The sequence below is a fragment of the Vanessa tameamea genome, chromosome 24 (assembly GCF_037043105.1).
Source record: "Vanessa tameamea isolate UH-Manoa-2023 chromosome 24, ilVanTame1 primary haplotype, whole genome shotgun sequence".
Taxonomy (NCBI): domain Eukaryota; kingdom Metazoa; phylum Arthropoda; class Insecta; order Lepidoptera; family Nymphalidae; genus Vanessa; species Vanessa tameamea.
In genome coordinates, this window is record NC_087332.1 from 3,768,771 (window position 1) to 3,787,893 (window position 19,123).

Below are 19,123 nucleotides of genomic sequence, written 5' to 3' on the forward strand. Positions count from 1 at the left end.
AAACTCCAAAGGAATTGTTCCTAGCTTTTCAACGTGCATATTTATTTATTACAACAATTTATTTATGGGCGATGATAACCACTAATCACGAGGCGACCCTATTGTCGTCTGTCTTCCTACATCATAAAAAAAGCTTGTAACTATAAGTACATATGTCAGACTTTTAACTAATCTAGTTAGAAGTCCATTAGTATTTTTTATATCATAATTATATTTGCTATATAAAGTTGCTGCTTCATATAATTAAAGCCGAATGAGTCGCGATTTTCATTTTAGCGCGAAAATAGACCACTTCCCCGTTTCGCGTTCGAGGTGTGCAATTGAATATATTCCAACACCATACTAATGCTATTTATTGTGAAACTTAAAAGAATGAACTAACTTTTATGATAATCTTATTTACTGGGAAAGTTGTGTACCACTACGAAGCACGAGTACTATGACTAGAGCAAAACTACGTGACTTGAATAAGCAATATTAGTTATATATTTTTGTACTTTATTACGTAACACAAAAAGTATATATTACATAAATGGCGACCTCAATGCTAAGTAAAATATCTTCCAGTTTGACTTATGAGCGATGGCTCAGTGGATAGAACACGTCGCTCTTAAACAAAAATCTGGAGTTCAACTCCAGGCGAGCATATAACACTAAATATTGGAGTTTTGATTGAATTTATGATTCACTGAAGAAAATTTCAAGAACTCTATAATGGAGCAGCTTATATTAATAAACTATCTTCTCAGAAGGCGACGAATCTTTTCCCCGACTGCGTGATATTTATCGTCGTTACATAATTTAGTTGCTTTGAGAGAAAATTTATTTGGAAAACGAATAAATTAACTAACTTTATTAAATTAATTTAATAGAAAAGAAATATGCTGAAGTTATTTATTGTTACAGATACTTGTTAACGTTTGCCTTCTCACGTCAGCTGACCGAGGAAGTTTGTTCCTGGCTAAAGGTACACCGCCAAACAGATATCTGCAGGCAAAACTATTCGACGTCACAAGAGATACAGGCAAGTATCAAGAATGTTACGTCATTGTATTCCAAAGCGTATTGACGCACACATTATTATGGAAATAGTTGACACCCGCTTTTTTAAAAAGCTGTCCTTCCGTGAGGTTCAAGCTTAGTTCATAACAAATTTAATTAGATGCTTTTGACAAACAGACACAGTTAGACAGTCTTGCAGATTGGCCATCAGACGATTAGAGCTCACTACTGCTCATAGACAAATATTAACCATTCCATACATAACCGATGCGCCAGAGACCTTGGGGAAAGAAGATGTTATAATATGCCCCTTGTGCATGTAACTACACTGGCTCAGTCACCCTTCAAATTGGAAGACAAATTCAAAGTATTGCTGTTTGACGGTTAAAAAAATATAAATTTATCAAGTTCTTCGCTTCGTGTAATGGCATCCCACTTGTCATTTGCCTCATTAATATGCTCTCCAGGAATTAATTTACTTAGTTTTTTCCGAAAATCTTCGAAAGCTTTTTTTATTCAAATGATATATCGTTTTAATATTCAAAATACATTCCGGGAAATGTCTTGCTTTTAATCCGTAATTCAAAGACAGATTAGTAGATCGCTGTAGGACATTATCCAAATTCTTCGGAATATTTATTTATAGCCAAATATTCGTTAACTGCCTTGATGGTCTAATAACTCGCATATAAAACCGCAACCCGGGGTCCCGGATATAAATCCCGAAATAAACTCAGTGAACCCGGAGTGTGGAAGTTAGAAGTGTCACCCATGTGAGCTCTCCGGTCGCATTGGATTATGGTTATAAGGATATATTGAGAGTTCACCTGTATTTGTGCTAACACTTATGCACAATTATGTGTCCTGTGTATCTGGTTTCAGTCAAAACGTCACTGTGGTTGAAATCGATATTAATTAGATCGGGAAAACATATTCGTTGTACTGTGGCACGTTTGGTTTTCGCTGTCGGGGCTTCAGTGTGTGGCCTCCGTGCGACATACATGGTTTAATTGTTTTTTCATAACCCTTTGTTATGTTTTAGTGTTTCGTTCCCACAATTGATACATCACTTGTATAGCGCCATTAAAACATCATTGCATATTAATTGCTGGTGTATTGGTAGTACTTCATTATAACGTTCCGTTGCCGTTTTATTTTATTACACAATACAAGCCTATTAAAAAATAAAATACAAAGAACCTATAGTCATTATTAAAAAAAAATGGATGAAACTTACGTAATACGATTTTCTTTTGTTCGTCGAGTGACTTTAACAGTAGAGTCAACGTCCAAATCTTTATCTATATATACCTATAAAAATGGATGTTGGTACATCTGTTGGTGCTAAATAGATTGCAGCACCGCTGAAGCGAAATGAGTAATAATGAAAATTGGCAAGTATATATTTTCTTGTAATGGTTTTGTATTAACTTTGCACTCAGCACAGCGACTTCTATACCTTTCGGTCGATCGCCGTTACGTACAATTAACACACATTTAACTATATTTTAGAAAATCGTATCGGGTTATTATTTAGGCGTAGTAGAATATAGAAACCTTTAAGAGTAGAGTGAACAGGTTTCTTTTGGATGGGCGTGTACGACCTTCGTCTTCATCTAGACTTTCCATCTGGTGAGATGGAAGACAAACGCCTATTCCACTACAACTATAAAAAAAGAAGTATTATCTTGGTATGTTGATTGTTGATGATCCACCACAAGGAAACGAATACCATTTTATCAGACCTGATAAAAGCGCCGAAAAAACTCAGATGGCTTTATTATTCAAGGCGGTGGTCGTGTATTTCTTCCGTTCTACTAACACAATTTTTATTATTATTATTTGAGGAAAAAATTAATTAAAGACAGTGAACTCAAAAAATAATAATATCTAATTTCAATGAAGTAACAGTCTGTAGATATTCCAATGCTGGGCTAATTAGGCATCCTCTTCTTTTGAGAGAGATGAGAAAGTAACCACACTGCTCCATTGCGGGTTGGCAAATTTACATGTGGCAGTTTTTCATTCACCACATGTTCCTCGCGAACGTTTCCTACAACACCAATCATGAGATGTAAAAACGATATAAAAACTAATTAAACACATGAAAGTGCAATGGTGGTTGCCCGGTATTGAACTCGCAATCTTTGATTAAAATTAAGGCGCTAACCACTGGTCCACTTAGGCTATTTTTATTTCAATAAAATCTCCGAATTAAGGATTAAATATAATCAATTTTGTATAGCTTTTAAAATCCTTCATAAGTGCTTAAGCCACGATAATACACTCTCAAATTTAACAACTCTAAAATCGTTCTAATAATTCTAGATGAATAAACACTTCTGAATAATGAATTAGATGTTACGAAGCCAATCAACACTTATCTACAAAGGTTTATATATAAAAGTCGGATTTAATTTAAAACTCCACGTTGTTATTTCGTTGTATCTTATTTGTGTATTGATTATTATAGAAATGTTTTGTATTAAATTATCTGATAATGATTTATGTAATCGCTGCAATTGTTCGTGGATACGATTCAATTTAAATTAATATATTACTAGCGTTTTTATTATATTTTTGCTAGTTCCCGTTTGACCTCTTTCGGTTGGCCTCTTTGTATAAATGCTTTTAAACTCACGTTATAAAACAAAAGGCAGATAGAGCACACGGAACATTATAGAGAGGCAACAAAACAAAGGCGAAAACAATTCCAGGTAGTGCGAAGTGACATGTCTTTTTCGTACGTCAAAAGTGCTGTCTTTAATCATCTTATATTACCGTTATAGTCTCATTGTGAAGAGTTCCCGTCGTAGATGTGCAGAAAATTAAAGAAGTTTTTATTGCAATTTACTAAATTGTTACGATTTAACAAAGAATTAATTATAGAGACCGGAAAAAAGTTACTGGCCGTTTAGAGAGCGGTACTACGGCTGTATAAGAAAAAAAGACGAAAAACGTAAACAAAATTAAAGTAAACTCCAATTCTAACTGAACATAGTATACTATTTGATATTAAAAATTTCATTTAAAAGAGGTCTCATAATTTTGGCGCCAAATGTAGATGAGTGACTTGCAGTTTACAATGAAATGAAATCAAAACAAAACCTGTCACAGGTTTCGTTTTGATTCCTAAAAAAATCTTTTGAATAAACGTGAAGTTTCGTGGGATACCCACTAGTTAATTATTAACGTAATAACATTCGAATATTTATACATCTAGAGAATGTCAAAATTGAAAACGCGTCGAAAAAAAAAATGGTCAAATTTTAGCTACTAAGTACACGCACACTAGTATAGTAGTGTAACACTTAACAGTGTCACGCACACTAAGATAATATAGTTGACTCGTTATTTTAAGTAGTTTTATAGTGCGACACTTTATTTAGGTGTATAAATAATCTACGGTATAAATATATTGTTAATTACTACACACATTTTGAGAATTGCAGAATTTTCATACCCTTTTTATAATCTGTGCTTGTAAATAAATAAATCTTCCAGTGACACTGTAATCCAATTTTCTCGTACATCTTGCTCAAAGAGAAATAATAATTCACTTAGTTGTGTATTCCTATAAAGGCACGGGCATAACATATATCTTAATTCGCGTGAGGGATGAATATTAAATCATCGAAGACAGAAATTTGTGGTTTATAACAATAACAAACAACGCGTTGAGATATTTAAACGATAAAAATCATAACATTTTAATGTTGATTACCATACAAAGCCCCATAATCTTAGAGACTTAATTCAGGCAAACTAGTAGTATTCTACACTTGAAGAATAATATCTACTTATCTGACGAAGGATGTGCGCTGTTTCATCCACTTACAATACATCATCCATTTACATACTTAAATAGCTTCCGCTCACGGCTTTACTTGCGTGTGAAAAGGGTGGGGGGAGATCAGGTACCCCTTTTATTGAAATGCAAAATGGAATATGCAAAATTTCATGATTACCCGCTTAGTGGTTATGGTTTCAAAGTGTAACAAATAAACAAAACATCTTCGCCTCTATATATAATATTAACCTACAATGTTTATTCATTATTACTTAAAAAATACATCTGAAATAGCTTATAGCAAGAATAGTGAGCGATCAAAAAGAAATTATGTACCTTAGTTTTGTATACATTTGTATTTGTATACATTTAATAAAAATATACAAAAAAATATATTTACTAGTTGAACTTAACTAAGAGCATATTTTACTGCTAAAATGATTTTAAGCATGAATAATTCTAGTCAAATGTTTATCAAACGTAAATTATTTCGAAACTTATAAATAAACCTTTTAAAACATCGTTATACATCATATTAAAATTTATCCAACTTTATACATTTCACAGATAAAGAAAAGTAACAGAAATCAACGTTTTTGCCATTTCAATCCCGGAGCGACGATTAAAAAACTTTCAGTCCGTTTTTATTATAATTTTAATTTAAAAATAAAAAAAAAAAACAGTCTCTCGAAACCTCGTCCCCGGTGACGCAGTACAAAATATAATCCGGTAGAATGAAATACAGAATGAAACAACGATAAACTTGATTTATATTTTACTTCGAATTAGAATTTGCTACAAAACTTCTTTTATTAGCTTCCCTAATCTTAAAATATTGTTCGAGTTATTATCTTAAAAGCTTTTTACAGTAACAAAAGATCCGAACCGTGTCTTTATTGCCCTTTTGAAATTGTAATTTGAGAGTATTTACTAAATTAGAACCATTCCTGACTTGAACAAAACAAATGAAAAAAATACAAAAGGACTGGCTTTGTCGTGTTGTTTTGTTATCTGTAAGCCAATTGCCAAACACTCGCAATCTAAATACTGTTCAAATTGAAATCGATCCTGATGCGAGAGTTTTTCTGCCGATTTTTATTATATCCAGTGCTATAACTGGGTACGAGGTATGCGGCCTTCCAAAATCAAAGTATATATTTTATTATCGCTTGGTTTTTGATTCTGAGAAATCAATTTCTGATTTGGTAAGAATGTGAGCCGAGATGGCCCAGTGGTTAGAACGCTTGCATCTTAACCGATGATTTCGGGTTCAAACCCAGGCAAGCACCACTGAATTTTCATGTGCTTAATTTGTGTTTATAATTCATCTCGTGCTCGGCGGTGAAGGAAACCTGCATGTATCTAATTTGAACGAAATTCTGCCACATGTGTATTCCACCAACCCGCATTGGAGCAGCGTGGTGGAATATGCGCCAAACATCCTCAAAGGGAGAGGAGGCCTTAGCCCAGTTGTGGGAAATTTACAGGCTGTTAATGTAATGTATGTATGAGAACAACCATTAAAAGAAACTCAGCGGGTCTTTCAATTTTATACACACTTTATTTATTTTGTTAAACAATGGAGTTTAAGTCCAAAAATGTATTTTCATCTAAAAAGTTATTAGGTTTATAATTGTCCTTATAATAATACCAGTTAGGTCACTGAGCGAGGACGACCAATGAAAAAAACAATCCAGGTGTATAATAATGAAAAAATTGTATGTGTGTGAATATTATATTTTCGCTGGAAATTAATATTTATAGTGACTTTTGTGAATACATATAATATATATAATTTTTTCATGCGTTGAGTTACAATCAGGTTTTTTTGCTTTGAGATATTAAGAATCGCGTTCATTATAGACTTAAAACTGCGCAGTTGAATTAAAGACGTGAGTTTTAATAGCAGGTCTAATTCCGAGAAGTAGCAACTGTTTCATTCGTGTTACTGATGATGTCGTCTAGTTTTGGATAGATTGATTTATTTAAATAAAATATTGAATGCGTGTGATTGTGTGTGTGTTGTCTTATACGTGTGTGTATTGAATGCGTCTCTTCTCCTTTTTATTTGCTATTTAAAATTTATTACATCACAAAAAAGAACTGAACTGTACCATTTAAATAAATGGGCATTTAACGACTATGAAGGCTTTATGAACGTTTAAACTTTAAATGTACATATAATTCCGCATAGATACAGTACGCACACATGCAGACGTATTATAAAGTTCCGTTTAAACTGGGTTAAGTAGAACTTGTGAAATGAGCTACAGTTGAAAATAAATTCTAAAAGATGCGTTACTGAAGACGGAATGCACTTTTTTTCGTTTTTCCGACACTAAAGGAAAGTTTTCGCTCAAGTCTTTCAAATAAAAACTATGTACGAGTGCATTTAGCGAGATTGCATTAATTGATGGTATTTTAGTTTCTCTTTTTATCTGAACTGCAATTCAAAAGAGAATCTAGGTTAACTCATATACAATTAATAATGGTACTCATTTGTACACCAAACACTATACGTTCTATTCAATAACCTTACATAACATTCAATTGTTTTTTTTTGTTTTACTTGGTCGTGGGACTTATGCATGTCCGTTTGGGTAGATACCACCCACTTATCACAGATGCTACTGTTAAGCAGCAATAGTTAAATATATTCCGGTTTGTAGGGGCGTTTACCAGTGTAACTATAGGCACAAGGGACATGACATTATGGCGCATCAGTGATTTATGGGATGGTTAATATTTCTTAGTGCCAAGGTCTATAAGCGGTAACCACTTACCATCAGGTAGCACATTAGCCACTGTCTGCATATTTTAAATTAAAAATAGAAACATAACATAACATAACATAATCAGCCTGTAAATTTCCCACTGCTGGGCTAAGGCCTCCTCTCCCGTTGAGGAGAATGTATGGAGCATATTCCACCACGCTGCTCCAATGCGGGTTGGTGGAATACACATGTGGCAGAATTTCGTTGAAATTAGACACATGCAGGTTTCCTCACGATGTTTTCCTTCACCGCCGAGCACGAGATGAATTATAAACACAAATTAAGCACATGAAAATTCAGTGGTGCCTGCCTGGGTTTGAACCCGAAATCATCGGTTAAGATGCACGCGTTCTAACCACTGGGCCATATCGGCTCTTAAAAAAAATAAAAACATTTATATAAATTTCTTCACCAGATCTTTACGACGCGCTGCGGATAGCAAGAACTCAGGAGATCAGGATACCCTTCGGAGTTGGTGTCGCTGGTTTAGCAGCACAAACGAAACACCCTATCAATATTAAAAACGCGTACGCTGATCCAAGGTATGTAGGTGTTTAAAAGTGACAGGAACTCACATATTTTATTTTATATTATGATTTATTACATACTAGTTTTCGCCTGCGGCTTTGCTCGCGTTTTAGGTGATGGTCTTATAAATTATAGCCCATGTGTTATTCTGTCTGTCTGTTATATTATTCTAAAGTTTAATTAAAATCCATTCAGTAGTTTTTGCGTGAAAGAGTAACAAACATCCATAAATAAAAACTTTCGTCTTTATAATATTAGTAAGGATTTATCATGAGGTTTTTGATAATTACCTTTTTATTATAATAATTCTACGCATATCATCACTTAAAAGATGTAATTTACGCTCAGCGAAGTGGATACGTTAACTAATATTGTTGATAGCAATGACAAGGATACGCCATGCCGTTTACCTTCACGGCATACGAGACGTCAAACGGTCTTACGTATGCGGGGAAGCCCCCAAGGCGCGTCAATAGAATTTTCACATAATAAACTTCAGAATTGGAATACGATGAAATTCCTCCTTGACTTCTCTATTATAAGTTTGGCATAGACAGCATATTTCGCCAAAGTAGATTACAACTAATAGACTAGGAAGCGTTAACAGTATTTCCATTTGTAGGTTCAACAGTGAAATAGACGCACGTACTGGTTACAAAACGGAATTAATACTTTGCATGCCGATTTGCAACTGCGAGGGTGATGTTGTCGGTGTCGCACAGATCATCAACAAAACTGACGGTACTCAAAATGTTTATATTAATAAATACTATGTTATTACTAACCTGTCAAATATACTAACGATTGTTTTAGAACATTCGATATGTATAAAAAAGCGTGCAATGAAATGAAATCAATTAAAAAAAATCTGGTCGAAATGTAGTGCGATTCAGCTGAAAACAGTTTTTGTTTTTGAGTTAAGATCTAACTCACTATAACGTAGCTCTATAATTTTATCAAATTATAGTATATAATTAGTCATTTCTTAAAAGCACTTTTGAATCATCATTGACCATGTTACTTCTTTCCAGCAATTTTTTTACATGGATATGACGTAATTCAAATACAATTAATTTATTATATGCCCTGCTCTTAAAAGCAATGAACAATTAGTCCGCTCTTTTTATCATTTATAAAATATCATATTTTAAATACGCCTTCATTTTTAATACTGATTTCATTCAAACCAGCTTAATCTCAACTTTATTAATTTTACTAATGTTTTATCAGGATCAAAAGAATTTTCTGCTCGAGATGTCGAAGTATTCCGACGTTATTTAACATTCTGCGGTATTGGCATTCAAAATGCCCAACTATTCGAATCGTCTGTGTTGGAATACAAGCGAAATCAAATACTTCTAGCATTAGCAAGAAGTATATTTGAGGAACAGAGTAACCTCGAATGTCTTGTCACAAAGATTATGACTGAAGCGAGGGAGCTGCTGAAGTGTGAACGTTGTGCTGTTTTTATACTTGATACGGACCATTGTGAATCGGTAAGATAATACTTAAAGTAATGTTACAAGTAACTTAAGTTAACTGATTTGTGACCAGCATAATACAACAGATCCCGAGCTCTGGGTTCAATCTCGGGTCGAACTTGTAAAAAGTTATTGGGTTTCGTCGAAAAATTTTCAATAGCAGCTTTGAGTCTGAAAGTTGCAATTGTTTGCGCCTTCTTCATCGCAAAGCGAATAAAGACGTCAAAATTCTGAAACTCCAACATGCCCAAATCTAAACCCATCGACCTGAGGCAGATACCCGGCCACACTTATCCATGTGTAAACTTTGTAATAACGAAGCTCTGTTTATGTATATACAATATAGGTAATAATAAATTACTTTTTGTTCCAGAGTCATTTAGAACGTATAGTACAAAGACCGGGAGGTAGACCGAGCGGTGCTCCTGCGTTACCGCCTCCAGCGCCTACGAGGTTTCACACGCTGTTCGAACTAGGAGCTAAACATTCCAGAACTACTCTAACCCCACGACATGACATCAAATCTACGCTCGCTTGTATTGCTCTCGCGGTAAGTGTCAACTGTTTTGCTAATTAGTACACACACATAGATAGAGTAGCACACATTCACAATTGAATCAACTGATTAAAATTTTACAAGCAAATTCAAACCGTCAACCGTCAAATCCGTACGCAATGTTGTACGCCGTTTCAGTACCGGTGATAAACTCAATACCAATTATATATCAGTATATAAATTACACCGGGGACAAATTAAACGAAACTGATACGCTGTATGTGACGTAATCACTGCGATATTTTCGGTACGATTACAAAATATATCATGTTATACAGACATAGGTTCTCAAAGTTCCAATTTTATATTGATAATGTTGTCACTTATTCCAAAATTGAGTTCGACACAGATGGTTTCAATTCTTTCATTTTAAAACATATATCCGAATATTTTTTTAATAAATGACATCTTACACTAACAATAAACAATCTCATACAACCCGCATTTTCTCCTAATCCGGAATCCATATGAACGTTAATGTATTTCCAATAGATTCCTTCAGAGAAAATACATAAATAAGTACATTTAGTAAGCTCTAATATACCAATCTAAATATTATTAGTACGTATAGTTAAGTAGTCTTCCCAAAACTGATTATGTGAGTGATACCGGTATAATAAACTCATATTAGAATTCATTTATTGTACCCCTGAATTCTTGTAACTTATTGGAGTCAGAATGTCCAAAGACGGTCTTATTGATTTAAGGAATCTCGAACAGTCTGTTATACCAATATTATAAATGCGAAAGTAACTCTGTCCATTACATATTCCCGCTTAAGCGGCTGAACCGATTTAGATGAAATTTGGTATAAAGATAGTTTGAGAAATAATACCCAGAAAGGATAAAATGAGGGACCCGGTTTGCGTGCAATAGGTAAAATTTTATATACATATATTTCTCGCGGGTAAAGCCGCTTGTATGAATATAAATAAGGAGTAAAAATATTGCAATAACACTAGTATTATTATTGATTAGAATTGTTTAGAGTATTGTTTTTTTTTCAGGTGGCCAGATCAAACAAATCGCTTAACATTTCTGATGTAGACGAATGGCGTAAAGAAAATGGCATGATTGTAGTTGATATTGTCTCGGATGACGCTATTAATGTAAGAACAATGCTTTGTATGCCCATTGTCAACGCTAATAAGGACGTTATTGGTGTAGCACAATTGATTAACAAGGTAAGGTCATCTTCTGACTCCCTCTTTCTATATTGTGACGAGAAGGATGTGAGGTGTTTTTGTTAAAAAGGCACTAAAATTTAAGATCACAATATATTAATATATGTAAGTTAAATATTATATTTATAAAATAGAAAATGCCTCGTTGAATTATATTATTGTATTCTATACAAATATGAAAAATACGACCAGCTGATATTAAGTATTTTAAGCATAAATATTGGCTTTAAAACACAATATATATAATATGGTAATATTCCTTAAAGTGGTCCTTCAATAGGCTTAGAATGTTCAAGTAGCTGTATAGCTTTGTTTGACCTTGACCTTTCTATCAAACCCGCTAATAACTCAAAATTTATCGAAATGTTTGTACTCATAAGACAATAAACACAATTTACTTGGTGCCCGTCTGCCAACCGATATCATAAAAAGGAGCTGGTCAATGCAATCGAACAAATGAAGATCAAAATCAATTGTTGCCCTGTACCCTTTATGAGTAAATAGAAAAGAATCATCCTTTATAATGCCAAATCGCCAACCTTGATATCAAATATTTTTAATTTCTTATGAGTACATGGTACTTACCCAAACACTTTCGACTTGGTGATTGTGATTTAATTTTGATTGGTGGTAATTCGAGTTTCGAATTGGGCTTTGTGCAAATCTGTCTGAGTAGGTTCCACCTACTTATCAGATATTCTGCCGCCAAGCACCATTACTGGTATTGTTGTGTTCTGGTTTGAAGGGTAAGTGATCCAGTGTAACTACAGGTACAAGGAACATAACATCTTAGTCCCTAAGGTAGGTGGCGCATTGTCGAAGTAATGGATGGTTAATATTTCTGACCCATTTGCCGGTCCGCCTACCTACTCACACTTATTCCTAACTTCGTGGTGGGACATTTTGTAAAATTTAAAGAACGAAATTAAAGTGAAATGCCGCTATTAATCTTAAGCATAAAGTCCATAAAGTAAAACAAGTCTTTAATGAGTGGGTAGAATGTTCGACGATCCCCATTTAATTTAAGATGTTTTGAATATTTTCAGGAAAACGGATCTCAGTTCACGGATGGCGATATATCAATATTCGAAGCGTTTGCCATATTCTGTGGTCTCGGTATTCACAATACACAGATGTATGAAAACGCTTGTAAATTAATGGCAAAACAAAAGGTAAGGCTATAAATCAAACTTAATTATTTTGGTATTTATTCCATATACTGTAACAGGAGTAACAAGTTTGTATTCGTTCCTTGTTCCAATGCTATTAATATAACATTATACGGTTCGTATACATAAATAAATAATAAATAAATAAATATTGGACAACATCTCATACATTACTCTGATCCCAATGTAAGTAGCTAAAGCACTTGTGTTATGGATACATGCCAGATACTAGACATTTCCAGCTGCTCGACAAAACTATCAAGCAGGCTCTATGAGTTCTAGTCTATACATTTTAATAATTATTCCGATTATTAATATTTTCTTATTTCTTCTTTAAAGGTAGCATTGGAATGTTTATCGTACCACGCAACAGCCTCAGCGGAGGACACCCACAAGCTTTGTCAAGAAGTCATACCTTCAGCTGAGATCTACAATCTTTACAGTTATAAATTCCATGGTAATTAATACTAAATGAATTCAATATTATTTTATTCAAAATTGTTAAACTAATCTACTAATATCATATGTTTTTAGATTTCGATTTATCTGACGAAGATACATGTAGGGCGACGTTGCGCATGTTTCTACAGTGCAATCTAGTTGAGAAGTTCCATATTCCTTATGATGTGAGTATACGTGTATCATTAATAAACTTGGGTTCGTTTGAAGTATTTTCCTGTTCCACGATTGCGTATAAATAAGAAATACTCGTACGAATTAAAATAATTCACATTTTATTTTGCGGAAAAAATGTCGCGTGGAAAATGACTTAGAATAAATGCATGAGCCGAACCATCTAAAAGTAATAAATAATAATCATAATAAAACGAAATGCATTTATCGAATTAAGTTTGGAATCTTCAAAAGTATAGAATGATCAATATTTTGTCCCAGGTTTTATGCCGATGGATACTGAGCGTTAAAAAGAATTATCGTCCGGTAAAATATCACAACTGGCGACACGCTCTCAACGTAGCGCAGACAATGTTCGCGATGCTCAAGACCGGTAAAATGGAACGCTTCATGTCCGACCTTGAAATCCTTGGCCTGTTAGTCGCTTGTCTATGCCATGATTTAGACCATAGAGGAACTAATAACGCCTTTCAAACCAAGACCGAGAGCCCTCTAGCGATTTTATATTCAACATCAACGATGGAACACCATCACTTCGATCAATGTGTTATGATTTTGAACAGTGAAAGCAATAATATTTTTCAAGTAAGTTGCCTAAACTATTTTAGTGTGTGAAATAATTTTGTGGTTTTCATTATTCTGCCAAATTACAATTCTTTAATTTTTGATACCAAATACGGTAATAATATTTTTAAAAACAATTCCACTTAAGTTCAAATTTAAAGCTAACGTCTACAACTGGTCCTCGTTTTGAACAAATATTACCAATGATTGCCAGATTAGACAATAACATTTGCGAAAAAGATTTATTTGTCATCAATTGTACAGCCTTTTCTTGTACCAATTAAATGAGCTTAAGTATGGTTTAATTATCTACGGCTTAACTTACAGTCGTTGCTTAGAGTGCTAAGTTAAACACTGTTGCGTCTTTTGCATCTGAATGTCAAATCAACAATTACAGGGAGACATGAATCATTGTTCAACCAAACATTTGTTAAGCAACCTTTATAATGTCAATATTATATATAAGTCCGAATAAACTTAACGAATGACATCTATTTTTAGGCATTATCACCTTGTGATTATAAAGACGTAATGAGGGTTGTGGAGACAGCAATTTTATCAACGGACCTAGCAATGTACTTCAAGAAGAAATCAAAGTTCCTAGAATTAGTTGAAAACGGTGAATTCGACTGGCAAAGTCAAGAAAAGAAAGAGTGTAAGTTACGTATAATTTTATTGCATTGGAAGACTTTTTTCTTCTCGCGAAATATTACCCAGTGGTAGTAAGACGTGGACCTTAGCCAACGGTTGCCAATATTTGTATGTTGTCTATTTCGTTCTCAGTATTGAAATATCAGCTGTATGATTAGGCACACAAGCGCCTTGGTGCGATCAGTGTTCTGATTATCTCGTCTCCCCCCAAAAAAGTTTTTAAATACCATTGGACTCACATTAAATATTACACTTCGTTCATACAGTGATACACGTTCACTGATGATACGGCTTTATCAAAGACTAAGAAAAAAAAACCAATTGAATTGTGTACAAATCTTATATACAAATATACATATCTTTATTTGGAAGTAATACATTTCGTTTGATTTCTAGTATTATGTGGTATGATGATGACGGCCTGTGATGTATCAGCAATAGCCAAACCTTGGGAGGTACAACACAAAGTCGCAAAATTAGTAGCTGACGAGTTCTTCGATCAGGGGGACTTGGAGAAGCTGCAACTCAATCAGCAACCCATTGCAATGATGGACAGGTATGATATCCATACACAATTTTATCATTGAATTATGATATACATCACCATCATCGTCTTTTGCGCATAGACCTCCAATATCATAACACTGAGCTCGATGGTATAGAGTATCTAACAATATATTTGTTTAAATAATTAACACAAATATTATCTACTAAGATACGTCCATGTGCTACCTTAGAATATGCGCTTATATTATGTAAAATGGCTCTTGAAGTTATCGTCGAGGAGTTGGTAGGCAAGCAGTGTGTGTGACTAGCTTAGAATTCACCGCGAAAAGTGCGATTGTCCGACATTGTTTCTAAAACTATACCTGCACAGCCACTCGTGTCTAATTTCTATTAAATCAACTGAAACCTTTACAAGAGGAAATAACCAATCCTTGTAATTGTTTGTCGAATTCTTAATGAGTGTATCATGTATTTGTTATGTAAGGTTTATTTTAATAATTATCCTAAATTGAAAGCAGCTTTACCGGGTGAATGTTTTTATTTATCAACTGGGCACACTGGTGGCCGCTCGGTGGGGCGGGGCATCAAAATAAGATGGCGGTTGGTTACCAAGCGCGGGAAGCGACATTTTAAAAAGTTACCGAATTGTATTTGAAGAAATATAGTCCTTGTCAGCTTAATAATTGCGTTTAATTATAAAATATAACCTTCGTCGACACGTTCAGTGACATAAAGGGGATTTATTTTTACAGTTATATATCCAAAGATTTAACATTCTCGTCGCACATTTTCTATTCGCAACTTATTAACAACTAGTACACATATCCAGGCAATACATGCTTAAATCAGCTATACAGTTCGTATTAAGTAAATTCTTGAAATGATTCACTATTGTATGTCTCGATTAGGCTGAACTTTGGTCCTGTCATTCTTAGAGCCGGTACACCGTCTATTCCTCGGGTGCAGGTCACTGCTCGTAAATAAATAATGAAGTACTTAAATTAAATCACTAACAGTATCTAAAACGGGATATTTACCATGTTTTTACCACGAGAACTCGTGAACTCGTGAACAAGACATTCGTAGATAATGTTGAAATATCGAGCTCCACCAAATAAAAATAAAAAACATGGTAAATATCCCGTTTTAGATACTGTTAGTAATAAAAATAACCATGTTAATTTAAAATCTTATTAAATTAAATCGTTCGTATTGTAGAGAGAAGAAAGACGAATTACCTCAGATGCAAGTGGGTTTCATCGACATGATCTGCCTACCATTATACAAAGTTCTCTCGGATACATTCCCGTGGATACAGCCATTGTATACGGGCACTATGGAGAATAGACAACGCTGGCAGGACCTGGCTGAGAAGGTGGAAATGGGACTGACGTGGATTGACCACGATACGATCGACAAACCAATTGAAGAGTTTACAGGTTTGACTATGCATATTTTAATATAAAATCTATGTTTATATTATTAAGCCTGAAGTTAGCCTATATTGGGCTGAACCCCCGTTTGACAATCCATTTTTTGTGTTAGATACAGAGTTGCCTTTTATAGGACACGAATTTATGATCGGATATGTTAATATTTTAAATCGAATTAAACTTATAACTAACCTATTCAGGTACAGAAGAAAATAAACGTTGCATCTCAACCCATTGGAGTCGAAAGAACCGACTACGGGATTTTTTATTAAACAAATCTACCAAAAGTATCTGTGTAAACAATTTGAGGAAGGGTTGACTTATAAGTCTGTTGAACTATTTTTCTTGTAACGTTATGAAACACCACCAACCCAAAATGAATAGGACAAGATTAAGCGGATGAAGATATTTATGTTTATCTCAATTTTTCTTTTACAGCATCAAACGAAGCAATCAAAGATGTAGAGCTGACAGTGACAACACTTAACTGTGCACGACCGGTGTCAGATTCTACCAGCATGGCGCTTGTGAAGCCGATAAAGACCTCCTTCCACTCCCTGAGGAGAGGGAAACCTAGCAATTTCTCAACTCGACCAGCTCGGAGTAAACTAACTAGGTAAATTATGTTCCCATGTTAGACGTTATGCTAGATTTGTTTTTGTATTACAAATAATTATTGTCGTTTCATAATATACTATACTACAAGTAAGGCAAAATCCCGGAAGAAATAATAGATAAAGTAAAAAACAGTTTTTTTTTTTTTAAATAGAAGTAATGATCATGTGCTAACAATAAATATAATATGAAAAATATTTCTCCAACGTGAGATAAGTTTTGTTTATTCATTTAACATTCATTGCATATAAATTTCCATTAATTGATATAAACCAGTCGTTTCTATGCATATAGTCTATGTATGATTGCATTATCATGATAGTCGACCAAATAACATAAACATAATCAAATATATTAATAATAAAGTCATAAAAATAAAAACCCATAAAAGTCAATAGCAATTAATGTTTCATTAAGATCACATTTTCATTCATTCGACAGTCATATAATCAGAGTGAACCAAAAGTTTCCTTCAGATCCCTCTACGCGGCGCCAAGCTCACGAGAAGAGAGAGAGCGGATAGTGAGACCGACGGAAGAGAACCACGTGACGGAGGTAGTCTCGCAGACCAGCAAGGCGTCTAAGCACAAGGGACGGTAAGGAACCTTGATCCTATTTGATATAAGAAAACACTACAATACTAGAGATGTTATGGCAAATAGCTTTGATTTATTATCATAATAGCGATTTGAAACTGTACCTTCCGTCTATTCCAACAAGGGAATAAAAGATAAAAAACTTAGAAGAAACCTTCACGATCAAAATAAAGTCTAATATTGGCCTCTCGGTGTAGTCATTGATGTCAATAGGGTCAAAAGCAATTACATCGTCGGAAAAAAGTGCTTTGTAATTGAAATAAGAATTTTAGATATAATCAAAATCATAAAACACAAGTTTCTTATGTAGGTATTTTTGTATGACAAAATATGAAAAAGGGTACAAAATTATTTATTAAATACAATCATGCAATATCATAACTGATGATAATTGTCGGAAGGAAGTGGATCACGAAAGGATTTTTGTAAATTTCAATTTTAAGACGGAAAGGGGGAAGGGTAACTTTTAAGTAACGACGACTTATATATAATCGAGTAAAACAAATTTTACTAAAAATTTTCCTATAACTAATTTAATTATTTTCAGGTTATGCCATATGTTGTGACGGTTAAGTTTCAATTGGTAAGCAAATATAAATTATAAAGATTATAAATTAATATTTTGTCACGATTAAAATTTAATTATATAATGTTATTATAAACATATATTTAATTATCTGTAGGAGCAGCCAAAGCAGTACGGAGAAAAAGGACAAAGTGAAACCGTCCAAATCAATCGACTAACCCAAAACGAGACACATTAAATGAATTTGTTCGTATAGTGATGTTTATTCCGGTTTTATTAGACACTATTAGAATAAACCTACATCTGTAGTGAAACGTAGAAACTGATGTCTGATTGAGGAAAATTATTTATTTTACGGGAATTGTCGAGGTTTTTCATCAAACGAAATGTTAGTTGTATATTTAATTGAATATAATAAAACAATCGAGCTTTGTGTAAAATGGATTTCGAAAAGAGTCCTTGAACAGTGTATAATAAGTAGGAACTTTATACGATGTTTTCGGTTGTGCGAAATTAGAATTCTTGCATGGTCAAAAATAAAGCAATATGTAGGTAAAATACACTCTGGTAAAGAGATTTGAAGTGAATCTTGTTTGAAGTGGTTTCTGACGCAAAAATGTTTCATTTCTGTAAATGAATTGATGTTTTTTTTTTTTAATTTGTCATTATTACAATAAATATCTTATGCAATAAAATATTTTTAAATGATTTTGCTCAGTCAGACATTTTTAGAAGAAATTGGTAATTCTATCAGTTTCTTAAAGTAATTCGTCGTTTTGACGTTAATAATGTTTCATGTAAAACAACTCTTAGATAAATGTTTATGTATTTAATAGACTGTGATCTAGTGTTACTTCACCGATAATTCTATTTTACTCTGTGTATATATGTGGCCGTTAAGAGATTTTTTATTAAAACAGCTAAAAATGACGAGTGAAGAAGTTTTGAATTCAGAATAAGTTCAGAATTGACATATTATATTGAAGAAAATATTATGAATATTTAAGAAAAATAAAGTAACGATAGAACTTCCTTAAAAGTGTATTAAATGGCAGCACTATAAAATATTCATAATATTTCAAATTTATGCAGATCTTTATCATTTTAAAAATAT

General features: G+C 33.6%; 1 protein-coding gene across 1 annotated transcript in view; it reads left to right on the top strand.

Annotated features, from left to right (window-relative positions):
• LOC113398115 (cGMP-specific 3',5'-cyclic phosphodiesterase-like) overlaps nucleotides 1–18,378 on the top strand; it is a 122,868-nt gene extending 104,490 nt beyond the window's left edge. Inside the window, exons 5-21 of the mRNA XM_026636704.2 lie at nucleotides 907–1,024; nucleotides 7,982–8,108; nucleotides 8,717–8,835; nucleotides 9,325–9,590; nucleotides 9,949–10,125; nucleotides 11,139–11,315; nucleotides 12,362–12,487; nucleotides 12,824–12,941; nucleotides 13,019–13,110; nucleotides 13,379–13,702; nucleotides 14,183–14,336; nucleotides 14,729–14,888; nucleotides 16,058–16,278; nucleotides 16,711–16,888; nucleotides 17,364–17,483; nucleotides 18,031–18,066; nucleotides 18,167–18,378. Coding sequence (XP_026492489.2) covers nucleotides 907–1,024; nucleotides 7,982–8,108; nucleotides 8,717–8,835; nucleotides 9,325–9,590; nucleotides 9,949–10,125; nucleotides 11,139–11,315; nucleotides 12,362–12,487; nucleotides 12,824–12,941; nucleotides 13,019–13,110; nucleotides 13,379–13,702; nucleotides 14,183–14,336; nucleotides 14,729–14,888; nucleotides 16,058–16,278; nucleotides 16,711–16,888; nucleotides 17,364–17,483; nucleotides 18,031–18,049 — 2,496 coding nt within the window. The 3' untranslated portion in view covers nucleotides 18,050–18,066; nucleotides 18,167–18,378. The remainder of the gene's footprint in view (nucleotides 1–906; nucleotides 1,025–7,981; nucleotides 8,109–8,716; nucleotides 8,836–9,324; nucleotides 9,591–9,948; nucleotides 10,126–11,138; nucleotides 11,316–12,361; nucleotides 12,488–12,823; nucleotides 12,942–13,018; nucleotides 13,111–13,378; nucleotides 13,703–14,182; nucleotides 14,337–14,728; nucleotides 14,889–16,057; nucleotides 16,279–16,710; nucleotides 16,889–17,363; nucleotides 17,484–18,030; nucleotides 18,067–18,166) is intronic.
• Nucleotides 18,379–19,123: the final 745 nt, after the last annotated feature.